At 42.7% G+C, this 25,092-nt stretch overlaps 1 protein-coding gene across 1 annotated transcript in view; it reads right to left on the bottom strand.

Moving 5' to 3' along the window:
* Positions 1-6,107, bottom strand: part of med13a (mediator complex subunit 13a) — a 57,161-nt gene extending 51,054 nt beyond the window's left edge. The window contains exon 1 of the mRNA XM_057053820.1: positions 5,495-6,107. Coding sequence (XP_056909800.1) covers positions 5,495-5,557 — 63 coding nt within the window. The 5' untranslated portion in view covers positions 5,558-6,107. The remainder of the gene's footprint in view (positions 1-5,494) is intronic.
* Positions 6,108-25,092: the final 18,985 nt, after the last annotated feature.

Here is a 25,092-nt window from a genome sequence, read left to right as displayed (position 1 = left end):
CATCTTCGTGTCACCCCAAAGAGCACTCTAAGAGCGCCCTTTAGCTGTGGTATAATGAGCACATACCAAGGCCAGTCATGATGTACTGCTTACACTTAACAAACATGTATGTTTTATTAATTTAAACATAATAATAAACAGAAGTGGTGCTTTTACTTGGTTCTCCGTCTCCATTTGACACAGGAACTTTTACCGTTGCTTGACACAGCAGATATTTTGCTGTTCTCTGATTAATGGGCTCCTTGGAAGCTGAAAGCTGGTGACAGGCACCAGGGTGCGCAAAGTGGAGCAGAGCATTGAGAGCCACAGCAGTTTGGCTGCTCCCTCCTGCCAGGGGAGAAGCGGCACCAATACACCTGCACCTTTCGTGGAAACATCAGCAAGCGCAGCGTTCAGTTGATGAGGGTGCAGTTATCTGTGCACCCAGAGCCTCAGCAGCACAGATCAGAAGTTAAAGAGTGCATGGTCCAAACAGGCCGCATCAGTACTCCTGTGCTCAATCTCAAATGATCTGCATGATTCCAGCACTCTCCTCTTTAGCGATATCACTCACACTAACAAGTTACTCAAAACTGACAGGAAGGCAAATAACTGTCTCACACACAGTTCTCACATTCTGACACACTTGTAGTGATGTACTTGTAATGCACTCCAGCTTTAATTAACCAGATGAACTGCTTAACATAGGAGACATGTGGATCACCACAGCCCTTAAATAAACATCCAGTATCCTGGTTAGAGTTACAACTCTGGCTATTCTGTTCCTATTAGAGTTAATTTAAGGAGAGCTAGAAACCCTTTCATACATTATAGTTTGTGTTCCAATTGCAGACTATAAAGCACAATTTAATAAACAGTTACATTCAAGGCAACACAAACTGCTCTATTCAGCCCCCCAAAGAATGCAATCGAGTAAGGCAGCTCAGGACGTGCAATGAAGTTGGGATAACGGATAATGATTCAAGTATGGCATAGTAAAATGTGTTTTCACACAGAGTGACAAAGACTGGAGATGAAAACCTAAATCTTAGAGCAGCATCTGCCAGTCACAATAGTAAAGCTCACCTTGGTATAGTTTATTGCAGGTATTTATTGTTTAATAAATTCAGTGTGAACATGCAAGTGCGAATAAAGACGTTTGCATGCATATTTTGTACATCATATACGTGTTCAAAACGGAGCAGGAAGAAGTAAATACTTTTAGTTCCTACCCCTTGATGATTGACTCATGTGAATATTAAAACAAGCTGTGCAAATGAGAAACCCTCTGTTCTTAAACCCTTGATCACTTCTGCCACTGTTTACATGCAGGTTAGCTTGTTAAGCCTGCAGCGGTGATGAAGTCGTCATGTCGTTTGCTACACTAACTGTGACATGTCACAGTGTGTGACATTAAATGTATTAGTGTTAACAAGCATTTACCATCTGTACAGAAACCAGTGTGTTTAATATTTAAGCCTATATGAGAAATCACATCACACAAGTTCTACTTGTGTGATGGAACTTTGGTTTAGACTTTTTACCTTTATACTTTAACAAATATATGCATAAGGCCTTTTTCATTAGAACTGTGCAATCAGACAGGTAACACAATGTTGAGACTTGTTATTTTTGCATCATATGGGGAGGCTCTGACATAGTACAATCAGCACTTAAGCTAATGTCATGTTGAAGGTATTCCACTTGCATGATTCACTCTTTTTTTTCCTTCTCTTCAATTTCTATACAAAAACATATTGAAAATCAACTACAGTAAAATACACAGAAATATTGTGTGTCTCTACAGAGTTCGCTGGTCTGACAGGGCTTCCAAAAAGCATTCAAGTGCATTTGAAAACAGCACGCGCATTACTTGTAATATTTAGGTATCACTTGGGGAGAAACAATAATGAAAACTGGTTTCCTGCAGTCAACAAATCCATTTATTTGCGATGATCTTGGATCTAATCAGCATATCTCATTTCTTATACAGCTAATTCATTGAATTAAACAGGAGCTCCTTTTTTACTCATCTAATCTTCATCAACAAACCATACTGAAGACAGCGCCATTATTAATGTGTATCTACAACCTGTACTTCTAAAATCAACTGAGCCTTGTATGCTGAAAGGACAGAAAAACTGCCTTTGTAGCTGTTCATCACATGCCCTGCTTAAAACATTGTATTCTGCTTTCCCACTGAAAGGACCACATTGACAGCAGTGATGGGTCAGACCTCCTGCTGAGAGGTACGTGGTTGTTTTTTCCTCCCTCTCATACGTCAAGGTGTCGACAGCGTCATCCTTATGTGCCACCACCCTATGAGGTAAACAATGGACAGCGTGGACATCAGCAGGCCGAGGATCAGCGTTGTTGCTTTGTCCCTTTCGCAAAGTTTCCAAGCTCAGTCAGGACTGAACAATGTCAGCGCGTTAATGCGGCGAAGAGCAATGGAATTCGCAGTTAATCTGGAAAGATTCTAACGGGCGACATTTGTCAATTTTGTCAAATTCATTGCTTTGTCAACTCAGCAAAGGAGTCATTCCCGTAGAAGATGTCGAAAGATTTTTCTGAATATAAATTTTGGTTTGTTTATATTTTGCAAAACATATGTGCGAGTCTTAAACCCCTGCCAGGACATCAGCTTTGCGTTCATCCCAACAGCTCCAAGTTTCACAAAGGACAAATAAACTGAGACTGTGTTGTCATTATCAGGCAACAATGTTGTAATACTTTCAGTCAGTGGTGTAGAGCGGGACAGAAAGGTGCCGTGGCTCGTCCAGCATCGACAGCAGGGCTTGACAGCAGTGGAGGATGCGGAGGGCACTGGTGGCACAGCTAGTGGGATGGAGATGCTCAGGAAGTTTGACCAGTGCTGAGTGAGGGGATAGCTATTCATTTGGAAAGTTCATAATAAGGCCACTCAATGCATCCCAGGTGGGCAATTCTGCCGCAAATAACTGTGTCCAGCACAGTGCTCGAAATCTGCTGCTGAATCTCTTCTTCTCCACACAAGCTGAGCAGCCAGCGGATCTCGTGAGCTTGCTGCTATGATCGGGGAAAAAGGGCGATATCGCTACGCAAGCTGTATAAAGAATCCCTGGGTTCACGTATGCGGTTCCATTAAAGATTGTGAGACCAGTCTCTGTTGACAGGCTGCTCAGTGGCAAAATGGCAACGCTCCAGGCAGCTACACGGATGTCATTTCAGCGGGATGATGCAGGACACCTTTCACACCGCAGGTGAGCTGTGACAACCTTTTCACAGTGAAGAAAAGACCTAAACTGACCCGGGACAACGAGGGATAGAGCTGGGCCTCTACAAGGTTTCCTCAGTCTAAGAAAGTGAGCAACTACTTGCTGAAATGCTGAAACATAACCGGGCTGAATGAGGCTAATCAAAGCTGGAGCCAGCCAAGAAGTTTTCTTGGGGGGGAGGCACATATTATGACCCCTGAATTAGCCAGCTGGTCACCTTGTCTACAGCCAAACAGGGTTCTGGGTACACTCTGTACAAACCACTGAGCTCATGCCGTTCAAGATATGTCAGAAACAACAGGTGAAGGCGCTCAAGTCATGGCTCCCTCGCTTAACTCACTCATTGAACAAATATGAACTGAACAAATGCAAAGCAACTTATATTTGCATTTCCAGCCAGAGCCTGTTAACTGCTTTGTGGGAACTGAGTGGATTTGACAATCTACTAATGGACTGTGATGCTCAAAGGCAGGAGCCTATAACTAGAACTGTAATACTTTGGATCAATCTGTCTGCTAAAAAAAATAAAAAACTATGGGGTAAAAGTACCACAATATGTTCCCTTTCTTTAACCATAAAGCAACAAAGTGGTGTCTGTTGAGTGAATGAGTCATAAGAGCAGTGGTGTTATGCTTCTCAGTCTCCGTGTGCAGGAAAATGTCAGCCAGACGGTCAAAGCAACATGACGACGAGCCTCTATCTCGCCTGTCCACTGGAACCGATGCTGCCTTCGAGTACTGTTGTAAACATTGTAATTACGTGCTCACCACACACAATCAACCCAAGTAAGTTGCTCTGAGAGGGTGGGAATTTTCAACTATAAAATACTATCTTTTGGGCAGACAGCTTGGAAGCACGCTCAATTTGTTGTTAAAGTGTGGCAGAGTTTTACTACATTGTTGTCATATTGTGTTCTTAGCCAACATCCCCGTGTCTCTGGTCATTTCCTCACTTATCTCTTGTCAACAGTTTCCATGCATCTGTCAGTAGATGAAAGGGAGGATCCACTTCATTTAAATCATGAACATCACCTTAGCTCGGTCTGTAGGATGACAAATCTACTTTAACCACTGAAACGTGTCTGACTACGCTCTGCTTTACCCATGAAGCAGAACTCTAGTTAATTCTGCTGACAAGCCATTAACTGCAACAATGAACACATTCAGATGAGCATCTCAATTATTTGCCGAGGGCAGAAAGCGCTCCACGGGCGACAACATTACACGTGCGTCCCTCCTGCCAACTGTGAGCAACATCATTCGGCTGCAGCCCACTTTTATCTCCCAAGGATTTTATGGCCACCTGCAAACTGCAGCGCTGCGAATGACATCGCAGCCAAAACAAGCAAGGGTCGATTCAAAGGCTGCAAATTACGTCACGATTTCAGGGAAAAGGTATTCACAGCCTGAGGAGAGCTTTTTGTGAACTCCTGACTAAACAGCGTATAAATGGAGCAGAGATCTTAAATATCAAGCCACTGACATGTTTATAATGCTTGGAAATAAATGCCAAACTTTATATAATCAGCCTGGGGCCAGTGCCCAAGTTGGTTTCAATATGGGGAAAATTAAATCCAAGTAGATTATGCAGTTGACACATTGCATAAATAATCCACGTTAATCCAGGCAAATATCATAGAAATGCACCACGATGTAAACATGTTGACAGGGGAGAAACGGGTTTTTCTTCACAAACTCTGCACGTTTGGGCTTTGGCATGTTTTGCTGACGGAGTTGTCAGAAAGTGTTGGTTTAAAGTGGCACACAAGCTCAAAGCTGCGCTCAACTAGCAGAAGTGTTTGGTGTACTCGTAAAACAAGAGTGGCAACGTAATGAGATAAGTGGCACGACAACTCTCTCGATGGTAAACAGTCGTGCTTTGATAGTAAAATGCACCACAATCAAGTGGCAGCAACAGGCGATGTGTTGCTGCCACTGTCCCCACGAATTCTGACGTTAATGAAGACAAACAAGCGAGTATTGTTAACCTTGAGTGCTGGGTTACCAACACAAACCCTGAAATGGAACAAAACGGAGAAGTCCAACAAACTGGCCTTTAAAACTACGTGTCAGCAACCCAAAACAAAAGGAACACGAGCATTAGTTAAGTGGGATGCGTGTTCCTGAAATTATATCAGTTTGACAGGGCCATAAGCCTAGCTAAGCTCCTATCAACTGATGCTTGTGTTGCTAGCATTAGCTTAGCCCCCGTTCAGCGAGTTAAAAATGGCTGCTTTCCTTTAGTTTTAAATCTCTTACCAGACAGAATAGATTGGAATGGCAATCCTCCAAGCTGGCCCCGTTTGGTACATAAGAACTCATCCTCTTTCACTGCGAGGTCCAACTCTCCATCGTTTCACTTCCCGGGAAATAAAGACGAATTTGCGGATTTGTGTTTTCTAAGACGTGCAGGCTTAATCAACGAGAAATATTTTTTGTAACATTTGGCTGGAGCATAGTTAAATCAACAACCTTACGACTGCAGTTCAGCCACAGTAACTAAGAGCAGATAAAAGGGATGGTGTGGTCTTCATGAAGACATTAAAAAGCAAACAGCAGACCCAAATTTAAGGGTGCGAACAATGTTCTAAAACAAAAAGAAAAGGAGAGCAAAAGAAGCAACTCTCCCCCTCCCCCTTAGCCCTAAAACGGTCTCTGCTTAAAAAAAATAAAAACCCACAGCCTCACTCCTCCATTCTAAGAATTTGTCTAAAAGCCGAATACATCCTGCAAAAACCTCACGCAATCAGCCATCGGCCTATATTTCAACGATTTTTTTCGATCATTTTTTTTTTCAGCCTCGGTTCCTGTTGGTTTCCATTTGAATTCATGGATCCCTTTCTTTAATGGCGGCCACAGGGACAACTCTGCCTTTCACAGCCTATTGGTTCGTTCGTGGTCAAAGCTTTGTCAAGTCAGTCCCAGAGAACCAGCGCGCGTCAGACATCAAGCACTACTTCCGGCAAAATAAAAGTAATCAATTCCATCAATTGATGCTGCAGCAAATTACACTGGTATATTATAATTAAACGCACGCAAGAAGTTTAAATATAACATTTAAATAATGTGCGTGTCCGTGCTTTTATGTCTACGTCTCACGAATGATCCTGCCCAACCTTTGTTAGGAACGCGCGTTTTATTTTAAAAGTGGCCAGGGAACATCCGGTGTGTTGGTTCAGCCGCCTTGACAGTGTCATGCTCATGAGGGTTGTAACAACACAAGACTGATTGGTGTTGCCGCTAGGAGAGAGCAAGTGGCGCTACTGAGCTGCGCCTCTTCCCACTGTCTCGCTGTCGCTCACAAAGTTGTTCACTTACGCACAGCGCCACCTAGCGCAGGTCAGAAATCATTTATTCTGGGGTTGGGATTTGTTGCTCTTTTTTCCACACAACCCAGTTCATTTAAACATTGAAATGCTTAAAAAAGGGCAAGTATTGTCATTAGGAAATATTTGTGTTATATCTTGGGCAGACAGGCTGAAGTGGACAAGATGAATTTGTCGCTGGAAATTGTCAGCTTAGGCAAATCAATTCTTCGAGGAATTCAGAAAATGTAACTCGACTCAACTCAACTAATTTCTTCCATTTTCACCAATATTTTGCATGTTTCCAAATGTGTGCATTATTGGACAAAGTAAAATTAAGGGCAAATTGGGAGTACTGTCCCATCTTTGTGCATGACAACATGATTATGATTGAACTGCTTAGACTGTTTTCTATACTGCGTGAGTCATTATTGAATATTCAAACCTAATTACATCTAATGATATCACACCTTTTATAATCCCAGCCTTGCATAATATAAACAGTCATTATCATTATCATAGATAACGTGTCATACAGTATACATAGTGGTGTTTTACAAGTGTTCCTGTGAATTAAACTCATTTTTAAAATGATGATAGTCATTTCCTGTTGGCAGAATCAAAAGTGGAAGAATAGGTCGTAAAAGACAGTGACTACAGGATGTCCTGGGGCAGAAATCAGCAGGCAGCACTTAAAAGGCAGTCAGAGAGTCACACAATAATTACAGGGACATGTCATCTTAAGTATTTATTGAAAGGACACTTTATCAACATGAGTGGATGAGGAGAAAAACATAGCCTTTCAATTTTAGTCTTGCTGAATCAATGCTGAGTCTCTAATACATAAAGACATGTGTTATTCAAATAAAAAATGAAATGTTTTTATCTCTCTTTCTTAAAATTTTCCAGACAAATATATGGTAATCTCACCTGCAGCCATATAGGAAACAATAGCCTAATGATATACACATCTTAACAGTGAAAACTCAGACAAGTAGTTATCAGAGCAGAGTAACTAATGTGAAGAGCAGATTGTTATCATATGCAGCGATGATTTTCTTTACCTTATCTTCAGCTCCTCCTTATCTGCATCCCTCAACGACAATCTGCCCAATATACTCTCTTTCAACAACATTCAAAAATACTGGTGAAACAAAAGTGCGAGACAGTTTGGAGCCATCCAACTGCTCTTTTTGACATTTGATTTGATGCTGCTCTATGGTCTCAAGCTTTCCTTTAGGAGAGCATTTGCCAGAGGGTTCTGTGTCACTCTTGTGTAACTAACTGCATGAGGAATTGCATAATAAATCAGAGATCGAGCCAGAGACACAACATGGACTGAATTTAGAGTGCTGATAAGATAAAGCACAAAACCTCCAGATGGTAAATATTATATTAAAGTTATTGAAGATAAGAAAGACACAGAAAGACAAGGCAAGGAGCTGAGGTTTTAGAAACAATCAGCCCCTCATTTATACATGAGTCTTATAGACTTACCCACAAAATGAGTGATTGCAGAAATAACTTTGTCTCATAACGGTCAGAGGAACTACATGACATGGTTTAGAGGCTTTGTGTAAATCAATAAGATTGACCATGTAGGAGGAAAGAGTTTTCTATTCACTTGTAGACATGGCTACAGCCTCCAGCAGTAAGGGACAAAACTTACTTAGAGGTCCATAGTTCAACTGTGTAACTTGTGTTTACAGAGGCTAAGTGATTATATCCTATTGTTGCCCTCCACACTGGAGGAATGGTGATGAAGAGGGTCAACAAGCATGCCATGTCAAATAAAGTAGCCCTGCTCCCAGGTCCATGGTAAATCACACAGAGATATGTGCTGTTTGCTTCCCCTCCCTCCCCCAAGACCCAATACCCAATACCCCTCCCCTCTCTCACACATGCACACACATGCGCATGGGCCCATTGACCTTGTTACCAACACCTAAAGACCCCCACGGCAAACAACTGTTATTGGAGCTTTTATAAATAGTGAAAACAAGTATTTATTTTTTTGTTCTATTCATTAATTCACATACCAGCAGTCGGCATTAATGCAGATTTATTAGAAAGTAAAAGAAAAGGATTTAAAAGCATATTTTGGAAGTGCAGAAAAGTATGAGAATGAATGACCCAAAAAATCAAAGCAATAAAGTAAATAAACACACCCAGTGTGTAAGATTTAAATGGAGCAATGGAATAGAGTTTCCTTTAAAGTTACTTGATTTATGTGACTTCTGTTTCCTGTCCACAGGAATGTTGAACACAATAGATTGTATAACTCTGTAATTTGGAACAGTTATTCTTGTATCTTCTGTAAAGCTCGAAGGTGCATAAAAAAAACAATAGTATCGGTTGTAAGATCCATCATGTTTGTACGTTTGGATGCAAAGATAGATAAAGCCTCTGCCAGCAGGACTGTGTAGCTGAACGGTTCTGTAGGGCCATAGCAAATAGCAGTTTATTGAGAGGACAGAACACGCTTTTACTGCGCAGAACATGGTATCTTCGCATCAACTAAAACAATGTGTTACTATAAAGAGATGGCCTGCGGTTAAATAGAAACCTCCCAGACCCTCCTACAGATGTGTCCAGAGAATACCAGGTATTTAATGAGAATGTGAGTCCCTTGTCGTTAGCATGAGAGAGCTGCAGAACACTGTTGAGGAGGCAGTAAGGCTCAAACTGCACCTGAACAGATGCAGATACAAAAGAGTGGCAATCAGGGGTGATTTGACTACAGACATATCTTGAGCTGGAACAGTAGCTTTAAAAACGGAGACATTGTAGCAAAAACTAAACGCTCTGTGTTCATACTTCAACTGCACTGGCCGGCCGTTATGTGACAGGACGCAGTAGCGTCGCACATCGTTCGCCTCAAAAGCCCTGTTTCTTTAGAACAACAGTCTTTTTGCTTTTCTGACAAACAAGCGCAGAACAGTCTGTTTGGCAGCAGGGGTTTTACAACAATGCATTTATTGTTCACTGAAGTTGCACTCTGGGTGAGCTTAGCGCCATGTTCCATGGTTCCGTAGCACTAAAGGTTAGTTGTCCGGTCAAAGGAAACTTCCAGGGATGTAAATAATGTCGTAGCTGTGGCTCTGTTGTACTACAAGAGCCTTTCTGAAGGGCTGATGCTCTTAAAGTGACAAAGTTGTGCATCGTCGATCGTCATATTCGTGGATAACACGACTAAAGTTAACGAACTGGTGGAGAAAGGGGTGGTCATACATGACACTTTCACCACCAAATCCCCCCTCTCACTTACCACTAAGGTGATGATATCCAATGTACCCCCATTCATCAGAAACGAGTCTCTGGTGAAGGACCTGTCCTGGTATGGGCAGCTGGTCTCCCCCATCTGGGCTGCAGATCACCAAAGATCAAACACGTCGTTTGCCACAGAAGACAGATAATGATGATCCTCAAAGACAAAGAAAGTCACCTGAACCTGTCCTTTTCTCTAAACTTTGAAGGCTTTAACTACAATGTGTTTGCGTCCTTGGAAAACATGAGGTGTTTTGGCTGTGGAGCAGAGGGACATCAGGTCCGCTCCTGCCCTGAGAAATGTGGGGTTCAAACGGCCCCAGCTGGCCGTGGCTGTTGTTGCTGCAAGTGCGGTTCTGCGGTCTTTTGCTGCTGCTGTGGCCAGGCCGGCCCTGGCACCAGCCGCGATTCTTGTGGATTCTGCCGTTGTTGCAGAAGTGGTGGTGCTCGCAGAGGGCGTTCTCCCCACTGCGGAGTCACTCTCAGTCGTGGAGACCCCAGTTGTCGTGGAGAACAGTATTGTGAGAGTGTCCCGATGCTTTATTCGATCCATCAGTGGATTAAACTTTTGTCTCACAATCAGGTAGTTAAGGTGAACAACCGATGGATGACATGATTGTTGTCAGGAGTAAAAGAAGGAAAAGAAAAGGGTAATCCCTGAAGAAACACTGGTAACAGATATGTCTAAATGAAAATGAAAATCTCACAGAAAAGGAAAAACATTGATTTGTAGCAAAACCGTCAGCCAAAAAAGCCCAAAAAAAGAGAGGTACGAGTGTGAGTGGTCTCTCCCAGTCTCAGGACAACGCTGGACCAGTTTAGTCTCCAGGTCAAATTAAATCCGTCCTGGAGCAGACCGAAGGAGCCCGGCTGCCCAATATTGGGGAGTTCTTCCCTGATCTTCTTTCTTTTGCAAGATTGGCTCGTGTTTTAACTAGGAAGTCATCAGGGAAGTATAGTTAGGACTTAGTGAATGATCAGGAGGTCTATCGTTTAAGAAAAGTTGTTTAAAGGGTAAAGAACCACCTCATCAATGATGATGGTGGTTTCTAGGTTTTTTACTGCCCTAATTTATGTTTTAATCAATGTGTGATTTTAATATCAGTATCTTAAACCTCAATGGAGCTAGGACTGATTTTAAAAGAGCCACTCTTTTTCAATGCGTGGACATTAAGCATATTGACATAGTAGAAACCCACAGTTTTAAGAGATGCTTGTAAACTTCTCTGGTTGTCCCACAGAGAGAGCGGGCTTGCCTACGGCAACACACAGCAGTGGTGGGACTTTGGTAAGGCCTGGGTGAGGCAGCTCTGCCAGCAGCTGACTCGCAGTATCACTATGGAGTTGGCGAGGAAAATGAAAGATCTGGAGAGGCAGGTTAGAGAGTTGAATATTTTAGCTGCTTCTACAGAAAACATGGGGCTACTTAATGCCCTCAAGTCAAAAAAGGTGGCTTTGGCCAACATGTTGGGCGTCTCAGCCCAGGGCACACTGGTCAGGTCCAGGTTCATGATCTCTTCCCAGAAGGACGCTCCCTCTTTCTTCTTTGGACTAGAGAAGAGGAACGGACAAAGGATGATCATTCACTCCTTACATAAGAGTAGCTGCTCAGACTCATTTGAGATCAGGAAGTACGCTGCTGGGTTTTATAAGAACCTCTATAGGAGTGAGTGGTCAAGTAATCCAGATGAACAAGACAGCTTCTTCAAGGATCTCCATCAGGTCAGCGAGGACACCAACAAAGGGTTGACAGCAGGGATAACTCTCCACGCTGCCACCTTAAGTTTGAGAAAACTGGCAGAGCGCCAGGGTTGGATGGCCTAACGGTTGAGTTTTACAAGGTTTTCTGGGAGATTATCGGTGGTGACTTGCTGGAGGTGGTCTTGTACAGCCTGAAAGTGGGCAGACTGCCCATGGCCCTTAGGCTGGGGGAGGTGATGTCGTCCAATCAACCACCCTGACAAGACCTACTGTGTTCCCAACAGGTTCATCAGTGACAATGTCACTTTGATTAGGGATACTTTGGTACTCTCCAGTTCATTGGCCACACAGACTGGTCTTATTTCCATAGACATGGGAAAGGCTTTTGACCCTGCTGAACACCAGTACCTGTGGCACACCTTAGTTGCCTTTGGGTTCAACTCTGGCTTTATAGCCTTGGTCTGAGCAGTCTATAGTGACATCATGAGTATTCTAAAGATTAATGGTGGGCTGAGTGCTCCCATTGAGATCCAGAGAGGGGTGAGGCAGGGCTGCTCCATCTCTGGGATGCTATATACAACAGCCATAGAGCCTCTGCTGCACAAATTGCGACAAAAACTAGTTGGCATACATCTACCCCAGCGCGTATGCTGATGATCTTATCGTTTTAAGCAATTCACTGGAAGACATTGATGCTTTAACAAACATGATTAATGAATTCAGTTTTATTTCATCAGCCAAGGTGAACTGGGGAAGAGCGAGGCTCTAATGTTTGGAGGGGGCCTGGGAGGAGGTCTCACACTACCCGGGGGTCTTCAGTGGAAGACAGGAGGAATACAGTACCTTGGGGTCTTCCCAGAGGAAGAGGATTTTATGGGGGAAAACTGGGAAGATTCCCTTGAGAGAGTTAAAGGCTTTTCCCGAAGATGTCCTTTAGAGGTAGGACACTCATTGTGAACAATCTGGTGTCCTCCAGAATGTGGCACAAGATGTGTGTTGACCCCCCCCCCCCCCCCCCCCCCACTTTAGTTGGTTTTATCTGGAACAAGCAACACTGAATTCCACAGAGTGTTCTTTTCCTCCCTAAAGATGAGGGGGGGTCAGTCCACTTAACCCCCTCTTTCCAAACTGGCCGTTGCTGTGAAGGAGGCTGAGCTTCTTGAGCACAGGTGGGGAGAGCAAGAGAATAAGATCATTGTCATAATTACATCACCCAAAGCAGCAGCCAGTAAAAAGCATAAAAGTAGCCCACTGTCAGGAGAATGACCTACCTGGCTGGTGCAACCGGCCTGACATCCCCCGTTGACACGATGCTTTGGTATTTTATTTCTTGTATCATATTGAGGAGCAAGAAGCAACATTTATCCACTGTGACAGGGTATCAGTACTAATAGTGATATATGGTGATGAATAATTTCAGTATTGGAGTAAAAAGTGGGACATGCCTGGAACACATCACTAGGGAGACATCCAAAACAGAGGTCTGAGCCACCTCAGCTGACTCTTCTCAATGTGAAGGAGCAGCAGCTCTACTCTGAGCTCCTGAGTGACTGAGCTTCTCACCCTACCTCTAAGGGAGCACTCAGCCACCCTTATTTCAGCCACTTGTATCCGTGATCTTGTCATTTCAGTCACTACGCAAAGTTCAGGGCCATAGGTGAAAGTAGGATCATAGACTGACCAGTAAATCAAGAGCTTCCCCCTTCGACTAAGCTCTTTCTTTACTATAACGGTCCAGAATACCGACCACATAAATGCAGAGGCTGCACCGATCCCTCTGTCAATCTCACCCTCCATCTTTCCCTCACTCGTGAACAAGACCCTGAAATACTTGAACGTCTCCACTTGAGGCAGAATGTCTCCACCAACCTGGAGAGGGTAAACCACCCTTTTCCTGTCAAGAACCATGACCTTGGATTTGGAAAACTGAATAGTCTTGTGGTGGTGGTCAAAGATCAGCAGACAAACTGTTGAGGTCTGTTGAGTAAGAGCCATAGCTGAGCTGTGGGCCAGATGGTTTCTAACAAACGCCACCTTTGCTTCCTCCGTGTTGAAGGTGTGGAGCTGCAGAGCAATCAGGAGGGAGCGGTTGGTGAGGAATGGGTGGCAGGATATGCGGCGGTCCCCATCATAGCACTCAGGGGTTCCCATCCGAGGTTCCGGGAGGTCTGCAGATGCCCGCAGAACAGGAGCTAAAGCATGAGCGGGGTCAGGAGCAGAAACATCAACAGCAACAACAGGAGCAGCAGGAAGTTGACTGAGTGTGGTGGTTGATTGCTGTAGCTGTCCTACTAGCCCAGCTAGCACAAGATCATGGGTCTGTGCTGCTTGTCTGGCCTCTGCAGCAGCTGTGGTCATCATTGTCTCATGCTGCTGTAGAACCCCCTCAATCCAGTGGAGTAAGAATGTGTGCTGGATCCATTTCTGGTCAGACTGTATTGACATGAGTGTGGTAGAACCCAAAAGCAGCACAACAACTCAGGAACAGTTGTGCTGTTGTGCGCGAGTCAATGATTAAAGTTCCTTATAATCATGGAGGGCTTGCAGGATGGAAGGCAGAAACACCACACAGCCTCAGGAAAGCGCAGATCCACACACAGGCAAACCTTTTAGTTGGGAATGGAAGACTGTCGTGTTTACCAGAGCTGAGACGAGGAGGGAAGATCTGAGGCAGCCAGGGTCGAAAACAGTAAATCTGTACAAAAGAAAGTGCTGAAAAGTCAGGCATGAAGCAGTGAGATAACTGTAGTGGCTTATATCCCGGCTGTGAAAGAGCAACAGGTGAGACTGGTGGAGGCTACTCAGGTGGGTGTGGAGGACAGACATGGCAGCGTGAGTGGAATTTTCCACCACAGCAGGACAGCAGAAAAGCAGGCAGTGACACAATGAAACTCAGTGATGGCAAGATAGTTCAGAATTCATTAGGTGTGTAGAGGAGATAATATCAACCACAGTGTTCCCCTACTTTGTTTTGAGAGCTGTACTGGGTATTGATTCCCTATTTGGAACAAGCTGGAATGTTCACTTTTATTCATTTTCAATGTGTGCACACCCGTGAGGTGTCAAATAATCAAATACACAGAACCAAGATTTGAGCAAGGGCCTCCAATATGCTGGTCAATATTCATCAAGGTGTTACTATCTCCAGGTCAATAAGTTTACCAGAGGCAGCATCTATGGCCTCTGTAAACAGACTCTTCTCAGCCGAGGATACCAGCCCCCTCTAATCAATAAATGTAGTACACTATATGTGTTGTGAATGTAAAGAACAGCATAGTAATGACTTCTCATTATTTAAGCTCAGTGGTGAATGAAAGACTAATGAGGACTCTGGTGTATATTTCTAATCATTTATGCATTAATATTTTGTACTTATGAGTAGCAGAAGATCTGTCGGTGCTGCCAACAGTGACTTGATTTCTGTCTCTGTAGACATATGTGCACCAATGTAGATGCAAATGAGTCACAATTCACGGTGCAATATGCCATAGAACATAGCACACTCATATTTCAGTGTGACTCATGCATTATTCAGGTTTGCATCTGTGTCTATATCTGCTGTGCAGGATACCTCATTTTGTGAGCAAATATGGTTGGCATACTGTAATGTGTGTAATTACTTTGCACCCTTTCAGTACCAAGGGGGATTTACAATAAGCCAACAGTCTTAGCTCAGAACAGTGTGTTATTAGAGTAAAGAGACTTGATTATTTTCCTCGTGTTTTGTTGCAGCCTGTTGGCTAAATTTGCTTCGTCCTTCATCAATGAATAACTTCTGTCAGCACCAACAGTAATCTTGTGTCTGCTGCTGACAAACAAACTGCAGCGTGACACTGAAACCCAACTGTTTGGTCGTGAGGCTGCTATTACTTAGGTGATGAGTAACGTCTCCTTGTCTCCAGAGATGATGAAATGGTTACCTTTCTGGACAGCCCAAGCTGAAATCAGAGCGGTAGGGTTTTTTTGGACACGTCATGCCAGGAACCTTTGCATTGCCTGGACTCTGCAGGAAAAGCACATCTGTTTAATGTGTCCTGCATAAAAAAAACAACTAAAACATAAAAAAAACACCATACATCCTGACACACACATGCACGCTGCCCTTGTCTCTCTGATTTGAAGTTACAGGTGACCTTATTGGAGGAAGAAAGTTTTCACATGTGATGTATATTCTACTAATGATGTATCCACATAAAATATTACAATGATTTCATAGTTCATTAGAATGTTCAGTCTATCTTCTATGGGTTGTTTTTTTTAAACTGGCAACAAAAAAGATGGAGCCAGGCAGCAACTACAGACCATGTGGGATTAAACCAACCAAGCAGAGGAAAGTAGCTCCTGCTGAGTGCGCGAATGCATTTTCCTTGTTTTTACTGCCATCATTCACAGTGGGGACTCGAGCAAACTGGACACACTACCCGCACTCATCAGGGTAAGTCCCATTTCAAAGGTGAACTCATTTGACTTTTAACATCTTTTATGACAAGCCCAAAGTTAACTAAAATGCAGGATTCTCAGGACAGCTACAGCAAACTTCAGCAATTTTAAGTTGTTTATCTACTAATTCAAACAAATATTCAATCATATGATTGACTTTATTTACTGTAGCCTTTTTCTGTTGGTAAGATTTAGCTACTGGTGCAAAGTTCTCATGCATGTCCTTGGGCAAAAACAAATGGGAGCGCCCATAATATCTAACATGCTGGAGTCTTTGTAAACCCAAGCTGAAAATTCCCCTCTTGTGTGCAAATCTGTTGCCCCTAAGAGGCTACTGTCTCAGAGCTCATGTTGTACAACCAGATGTCTCTAGGTTCCAAGGTAGGGTTTCTCCCATGAGTTCACCACCACTGAGCAGGAACATTGAACTTATTTTATGTTTTTTTAAATGTGGTGACAAATTAAGACGTTACAACCACTGTCTTTTGAAGTGCAGATTTTTGATAAATTCATTAATTGTGCATTTAAATAAATGTATTTCTTGGTGAGAAAATGGACAGAAAACAGAGATAAATATAGATAATAAAACAGTTTGAAATAATTGCTGTGATCTACTGTATGTTTCAATAAATACTTAGTGATTTGGTTTTACTGAATATGTTACAGTTTTAACATATTGAATTGTGTTTGTGCTAAAGTTACATTAATTGTTTGCTTAAGTCCAAAATGCAACATCAGACATTATTAGATTTAATGCTTTTCCACTTGTGTAAATGTAGGAGACAGATACAGGGGGAGGACTCTAGGGTCACGAGGAGAGATGAGACACAATATAAACATGAAACTGAACAGACCAACAAGAATAAAACCTTTATTTTTGCAGGAAGTGCATCCTGGAAAATGTACAACAACGTCTGTATTTATATTTCTTGTTCACTTACAGGAGCGGTAAAAGCCCCGGTTACTTTAGGCCCCAACTGTCCATTATTGCTCAGAGAAAAATTCAGAAACTGTTGTGAACAAAAACGCTGCTTGGATGAACAGATCTAACTGGACAAGTGCTCTTCAGTAAAGTGGGTGAATGCAAAAAAACAAGGTTTGCTTCAAACAACCACGGAAGAAAAAGCTGAGGCACTCTGTCGCCAGGTAAAGTTATATAAAGTGACTTTATTAGAGCAGAGGCAAGACAGATCTACACATATTCAGGGACCTGAAAAAGACTTTGGCCGCTGTGTGTTGGTCTGTCTGGTTGCCTCAGCTCTAATAAGGTCACATCATGCAACTTTATCTGAAGACAGATCGTCTCGGCTTTTTCTTTCTTGGTTGTTTCCAGCAAACCTTCTTGGTTTTTTGCTCCAAAGTGTTTCTTTCAATTATGTTATGTTTCAGCTTTTGTTTACTTTCTGAATATGGTATACTTGCATGTTTGATGAAAGCCACAATAACCTGTTTATCATTTCAGAGTTGTTCAGCCCAGACAGCCTCTCTGTCTGGATGCTTCTCTCCTTTGTCTCTCTCCATCTGCTTCTCTTTCCCCATCCAGTTTAGAGTTATACCACCTCTTGTTCTGAGTGTTCATAATGGGTTCTGCTTATGGGAATACATATTTGTCATGTCTCTGGCTTATCCTATTCATCCCTCACCCCGCACCACAATTGTAACCTCTCTACAGTGGCGGCAGTGTGAGTAATGGTATACGCAGGGATGGGCCATATTTCCGATACATTTATTTATTTTCAAATAGAAAACACAATTTTCTATTTTATTGCAGTGAAAAGGAATCTGAACTGAAGAGATCCTCCAAGATTCTCTCCAATTATAGACAAAATGGGCTTTTTGTCTTCCATTTAGGAGCTCTTCTGTGATGGCATTAATATTAATATTGAAATAGGTAATTCGTAAATTGGTGTTTGTGTGACACACAAAAAATGTATGGTCACGTCCATGCAATTTGATTTTTATTCATAATACATATTTTCAGTGTGTTAAATGTGTTAATATGGACTGCAGTGGTCAATGATCACCTGTCAAGTGAGATGACAAGCCTATTTACAACTGGAATATTTCAGCGCTGCTGGCGCTTGTTCACGAGACTCTTCATGAACGGACTTGTTTATGGGTTCTCCGTCTGAGACCTGTTACATTTGCGTGTTAAAATTTTGTTTTGATGTTGATGAGGATGATGGAAAGATCAATCTGATGAACCCATTATTCATAGGCATTATACTCATAAACACTATGTTTGTTTAGACTGTTGATTTGATCAATATTCAGAAAAAGTCAAATGCTGAAATTCTCTACAAAAGCAGATTGTATGATGAACCATGCCTTTGTCAAATAGACTAACAAAAGCTACCAAGGGGGGATTTGGTTTGCACTTGGGACAACATTCACTTTCTGGCGTAGATGGCAGGTCAGTTCGAGCTGACAGACCGGACAGCAATGGTCTTCTGTGTAAGCAAGACTAATTTTGTCTGTCTTCACGGTTCTTCAGTACACTGACAGATTGATTCCAGGTCCATCGGTAACAGGAAAACACCTTAGCAGGACATCTCAATGACAGGTGACAAATGAGACTCAAGTGCTCTTGGGTAATTTGCTGTCCATAAATCAAGACAAACTGCAGACAGGGATGCATATGAGACTGGTTTACTCACTGCTCCAAAACAAACCGAAAGGAAGCCAATGAAAGGGACGGTGGTAGCTCAGTCTCAGCACTGCTGGGGTACCCTTGAGCACGGTACCGAACCCTGCGATGAACTGGCGACTCATCCAGGGGTGGACCTGCCTTTACCCTTGATGTACCCTCCCTGTGACCCTGAAAGGGATAAAGCGGTTAAGAAGACGAGATGAGAAGCCAGTGAAGCGAGCGACCGAGATCCCAGATGTGGGCAGCAGAGGCCAAATTCTGCCTGGAAGCACTTTGTCACGCAAACTGTGACTCTTTCACACCACAGGGAGCAGACGAGTAAACTACACTGCACTGTCAGCGAGATGTCACGTCAGCGCTTTGTTCACGTTTGTAAACTATAAGAAGCAGCAAAGCACTTTCTCAAGATAGAGTGGCGTTGTCTTTCTGAAGACGCCCATGTCATTTTGAATGTTTTCCTGTTTTGAGAGCTTGGAAACATCTGGACATGTCTCTAAAATTCCAGGACAAAAAAGCTTTTTTCTGATTAAAGCCTTTTTGGTACACCATCTATCCTCCCAGAGCTGCGTTCTTACTCTTCCTTTGTCTCCTGCCTCCTGGCTGTGTTGGAAGAGACAGATTCTTTTTGCCTGACTTTTCATTTGCCACCGAGCTTGGCGCGGAAATAATTACCTGTCTGTATGATCAATTACCTGATTACTCACCACGGATACACAAGATGTGTGAAGAGGAGAGCCAGGGATTGTACTGGAGGACAGAGGCCTCCTCATACCTGCATGTAGTGTGCTATATTGGAAATACATAAAAATGAATGAATTTTGTTTTCATTTATTTTCACAGTAATACCAATTTGCATTAACCCATGAACATATTTACAGGTGAAATTACATATATTATTAAAATTTGCATATATATCATATAATGATTTTGCATTTTCAAGGCTGCTTACTTTCAGCATCTGTAGATGATCCAGCTGCTGCAAAGAGATGGATGGGAAGATGTGAGCTAGCAAACATCTTCCCGACTTATCTGTACAATAACCACCTGGACCTGCTCAGTGCTGTTCCTGTCAGGCGGCCCATCTTTTCTATAAACTCTATATTACTGATGTTAATGTTAATATTCTCTCTATGGATACTGCACTTCTCTGTCCCAAGGAGAGAGATCCCTCAACTTTGGCTCTCCTTTAGGTTTCTTCTTTTTCCCTGAAAGGTTTTTAAGTTTTTCCAGCTTGGTTCAAGGGTCCAAGGACAAAGGGTGTCACAACTTGTAAAGCCGTCCGAGGCACACAATGTTTATAAGTTTGGGCTGTAAATAAAATAGACTTGAGCTTGAGCTAATGAAGACAATTATTGCCAATGGAAGACCAGATTTTTGCATGTTTTTGCATGAGAGCTCTCCATTTAAGTACCACTGGTTTAAGAAAAAGTACCCATACATTAAAAATAAAGAATAAACTAAAAACTTTACAGGTCCTACAAGGTTTAATGTGAAAGCATTACTCACTAATCCATTCAGACTAGACATACAATTATGGTGACAGGTGACATGGTGACAAACAGTTATATAAATCTTTCAGTTGAGTCTTTGAATTTTTCTTCATTGATGGCATTTTTATAGTATACAACGGTGCCACACATAAAGAAAAGAGTAAATAAAGTCTGATAGTTGAGAGTTGAATTCATGCTGCCATGTTTTTTTCTTTACCCTTGGTCACATGACATTGAGACCCAGCTGTGCCTCAGCTTTAACAGAAGAACTTGTTTGAATGTGAGTTTTTTTGTGAGGTTGAGATGGAAAATACAGTCAAGGGGGTGTGAAACACAGATGGCTGACTCTAATGGTTCTCACTGATTAGGTGACCAGAACAACTGGAAGTGGTCGACATGGTTTTATGGTTTTCTCACCCTTCAATTATGGGTGGGAACAGTGACACGGTGGCAAGCTCTCAGGGGTCTGAGGCAGAGGCAAAGTCAGGGAGAGTATCCATGAGTATCCAAAGTACAGTATTCTTGCTCAAGTAAGAAGATAGGAGGCAGCCTTCAAAACTGATATCATCTATACACACAGACAAGTGCATGCATGTACACAAAGATGCAAGTTCTCTGCTTTCCCCTCCTAATTTAGATATGTTGTAAAAATGATGGGAGATGCTGAGGTAATGAGGAAATTATTCACAATCCTTAACAAACTTTAAATCCAATTATACTCCATGCTTGCTTCACCAGGGCCACTCTGCAGGCATAGGCCAGCCAATTTCTTAGTTAAAGCACACCTCCTCCTACACACACATGCATAGTGCTCCTACCCGCAGAGCTACAGAAAAGCTCTGCTGCATCCATCTTGGTTAAATGCAGCAAATAAAGAGAAGTGCAGTTTCCTCCATAGCTGGCTACAAGTGGAAGTTTAGCACAGACCTGCTGCCATCCCAAAGCATCTTGGGAAGGAATATAACTGGCAGTGGAAGAAAATGAGAGCAGGTTTCTCAGGAAACAGGCCACCTAATGAAATGCATATTAAGCAGCTGAGAAGGAGGAGGTGGGAACAGGGAGATATCACCAGCCCCATCCCCTCTTCTCCAGCTGACATATGGTAACTCACTTCTGTAGCAGAATAATATGGCCCATTGTTTCTCACCATTTAGGGTGACAGCGACATGGGGCTGGTGCACCCTGCAATTATGTGTTCGTGAGTTTTCACTTCTACTTGAGCACTTAGAGCAGGTAACGAGGAGGAGGCGTTATATCTGTGCTCGCATTCTACTTGCATCAGAGCTTCACAAGTAATTGAGGGATACACAGTTATAAGTGGGTTTCATCCCATCATATAAGCCTTCCATTGGCTAAGGACGTGATGGCATTTTAACAGCGGCTTTGCAAACAGCCTCAACATGTATATGATGTATGGTAATGTATGGACATTCAACCCAGTGATTGCATACATAACACCTTAGGAAACCTTTAGAGAGACATGTGTGCGTGTATCTGTGCATGTGTATGTGTGAATGTGTGTGTGGCAGCAGCTCTGATACAGGTGCAAGCAAAAATTCACAAACTCAAGTTCATTTGAGTTCATATACACACAAAGCTAATTTACTGTTTTCGCTGCATAGGCTTATTTGCAAACCTACATATAGATTCTGACTATTTATATAGTTGTTCATTGTTGTGTATAGCATTTTTCATTCTGTTACTGAAATGTTATCCTCAGCTTCAGACACTGGGACTCATTCCAATATCACTGCAATACAATTCCACTAATTGTTAGGGGGTTAGCTGTGACAGGGATGATAACCCTGCAACCCATTTTTTTTCAAGACAGGAGTATCCGTGTGTTTTTCCCTCAGGACAGAGGAGAAGAGACAGAAAGAGCTGTTATCTCAGAGATTTCTCCCACCGCAGCTGCGGCCAAGGGCAAAAACAACAATTACAGTATAAAAAGGTACATTGCAGCACAGAGGGATGGAGCCACTGGTATAAATGAATAAAAACATGAATGAAAGAGACTATTAGATCTGTCTTAAATGGTTTGTTTTCTAAGTGTGATTTAGAAAATAATCTGGCCTGGATCAAGAGCACCACATGACCCTGTTCAGAGAAATGATGGATGGATGGATGGATGGATGCATGGATGGATGGATGGATGGATGGGGGATGGATGGATGGATGGATGGATGGATGGATGGATGGATGGATGGATGGATGGATGGATGGAAGGAAGGAAGGAAGGAAGGATGGATGGATAGATGAATGGATGGATGGGTGGATGGGTGGACAGGGTGGAAGGAAGGAAGGAAGGAAGGAAGGAAGGAAGGAAGGAAGGAAGGAAGGAAGGAAGAATGGATGGATGGATGAATGGATGGATGGAGAGGATGATGGACGGACGGACGGACGGAAGGACGGATGGATGGATGGATGGATGGAGAGGGTGGATGGATGGAGGGATGGATGGACAGGGTGGATGAAAGGAAGGAAGGAAAGAAGGATGGGTGGGTGGATGGAGAGGGTGGATGGAAGGAAGGATGCTTGCATGCATGGATGGATGGATGGATAGACAGGGTGGATGGAAGGAAGGAAGGAAGGAAGGAAGGAAGGAAGGAAGGAAGGAAGGAAGGAAGGAGGAAGGAAGGAGGAAGGAAGGAAGGAGGGAAGGGAGAAAGAAAGGATGGATGGATGGATGGATGGATGGATGGATGGATGGATGGATGGAAGGATGGAGAGGGTGGATGGATGGATGGATGATGGATGGATGGATGCTGGATGGATGGATGGATGGCTGGCTGGATGGATGGATGGGTGGGTGGGTGGATGGAAGGATGGAGAGGATGGATGGATGGATGGATGGATGGATGGATGGATGGATGGGTGGATGGAGAGGATGGATGGATGGATGGATGGATGGATGATGGATGGATGGATGGATGGATGGATGGATGGATGGATGGATGGAGACGGTGGATGGAAGAAAGGAAGGACGGATGGATGGATAGATGGAGAGGATGGATAGATGGAGAGGATGGACGGACAGACGGACGGATGCATGCATGGATGGATTGATTTTTTTAAATCACATGAATGTTAAATACATGACATCATAGACGTAATTATGATTTTCTTTCAGTATTCTTTTTATCCAGTCTTCATTGTTGTTTCAGGAAATATAGCTGTGATTTATATCTTTCACCAGATTTATACAACATCAAAAGGGAGCTGATAAAGTAGAACAGGATGAAATTCTCATTACTTTGTCCATGGATGTGGACTTTTTCCATAGTTGCAAATGATAGTAGTTTTGATAGTCTGCAAAGACTGACATTCACCGTTAAATTTAGAAAATGAAAATGCACTAAGATTATCTAATTAATGACAAAAAAATAATGCAATCAATTTAATGGTGGAGGAGCTTAAAAGTATTTGGTCCAAACAAAGCACTGCATGGAACAGCACAAAGATAATGAAGTTGAGGTAGAGGTTAGGCCTACTGGGGATCAGAGATTTGTCCACAATAATAATAATAATAATTTGCCGCATATCAATGAGGCACAAACTGTGATTCAAAATCGAACGTAGTCTCTCCATATTTAAATGTGTTATGTACAAGAGGGATGCTAGTTAGAAAATATGAGCAATACAATCAAATCAGTGGCAAAATGAGTTGTGACAAGTCATTTTCTCTCAGACTGAGTTGATCATGTTTTGTGGCCATGTAATCTAAAGTACCCATGCCATTTTGGCACTTTCATTTCAGTGCTGAGACAAAAACTTTCATAACTCCTCCAGTTCACTGCATTATCAAGCTGATTTTAGGTTTTGACAGGGTGAGAACTTGTGGGACACAAATTAAAACTTAATTAAAACAGCCTGATGAGAAGTGTTGACGAAGTGGAAATATGTTATGTCTTGCTTTGCTTTTAGGCCTTTAGACATTCTTAATCCTGATTTATTGTCCGTTGTGCTGCAGAGGCTGTGGATTCCCGGTCTGCACCATTTTCTGTCTCTGACAACTAGATGCCTAAAGTCGGCGTGTCACAGCTGAGAAGTAAGTGCACATTGTTATCGTGATTTAAACAAAGGTGCAGGATGGTTTGTACCTCCAGGACCTTGGAATAGAGAGGATAAGAGACACAGAAGGGGAGACAGACAGGTAGGGTTAGTGCTCCTGTATAGACAGAGAGTGTAAGTCAGCAGGGCCTCATTTGCATTCAATAAAGACTTCCAGCAGCACCAAGCCCACCATCACCAACATACCCCAGAGGAGGTGCTGCAACATGCTGCCGCGTGGCCTCGTCTGGTGATCAACAGCATCATTTCATTGAACAAAAAAACGAAACAAAACAAATAGTGAGACCAGGAGAAGACTGGGCGACAGAAGGAAGTTTTGGAGTGAATCTTCATATTGTTGCATCGAGGACATGAAAGCTTTTGGTCAGCCATCTGGATAATGTTGTAATTCTGTATCTCCTGCTATATCGCTTCTATTTATCATTTCTATTTGTTTTCATGCAGTAATTTATTCTATAGATGAGTAACCAAAATAAATAAAGGTGCTATAATACATGGGATACCTTACTTGTGCACACACTGCATCTTCTTTCTTAATGACAATGTCCCAGATGTGATATTATGAATCCCACTATGGCAGTGGCAATCCTCCTTGCTTTCCGACCCGCCATCTTGGGGCCCTGATTGATTACCTTCTGATAACTGTATCCCAAGTGTGCGCACATTTCTCTGCTGAACCAAGTCCTCTACAAACCTATATTGTGGGTTAGTGAGTCCAATGTACACAGTCAATGTGCAGTTCTCTGGAAACCTGTACAACCTAGTTGGTGGAGTACATGCCTTTGTCCCACAAACCATAAATCAGGCACCAGTATAGCATCATTTAGCTGCCAAAATTATGAGAGTGCATACACAATTAAAAAGAGCAAAGAGACACAATTCTCACAAGCATGTCAATTATGATGACCTGCATGTGCTCTGCTCAGATTTGCT

Source organism: Takifugu flavidus, chromosome 14 (assembly GCF_003711565.1).
Source record: "Takifugu flavidus isolate HTHZ2018 chromosome 14, ASM371156v2, whole genome shotgun sequence".
NCBI lineage: Eukaryota > Metazoa > Chordata > Actinopteri > Tetraodontiformes > Tetraodontidae > Takifugu > Takifugu flavidus.
This window is presented reverse-complemented; position numbering and strand designations above follow the sequence as displayed.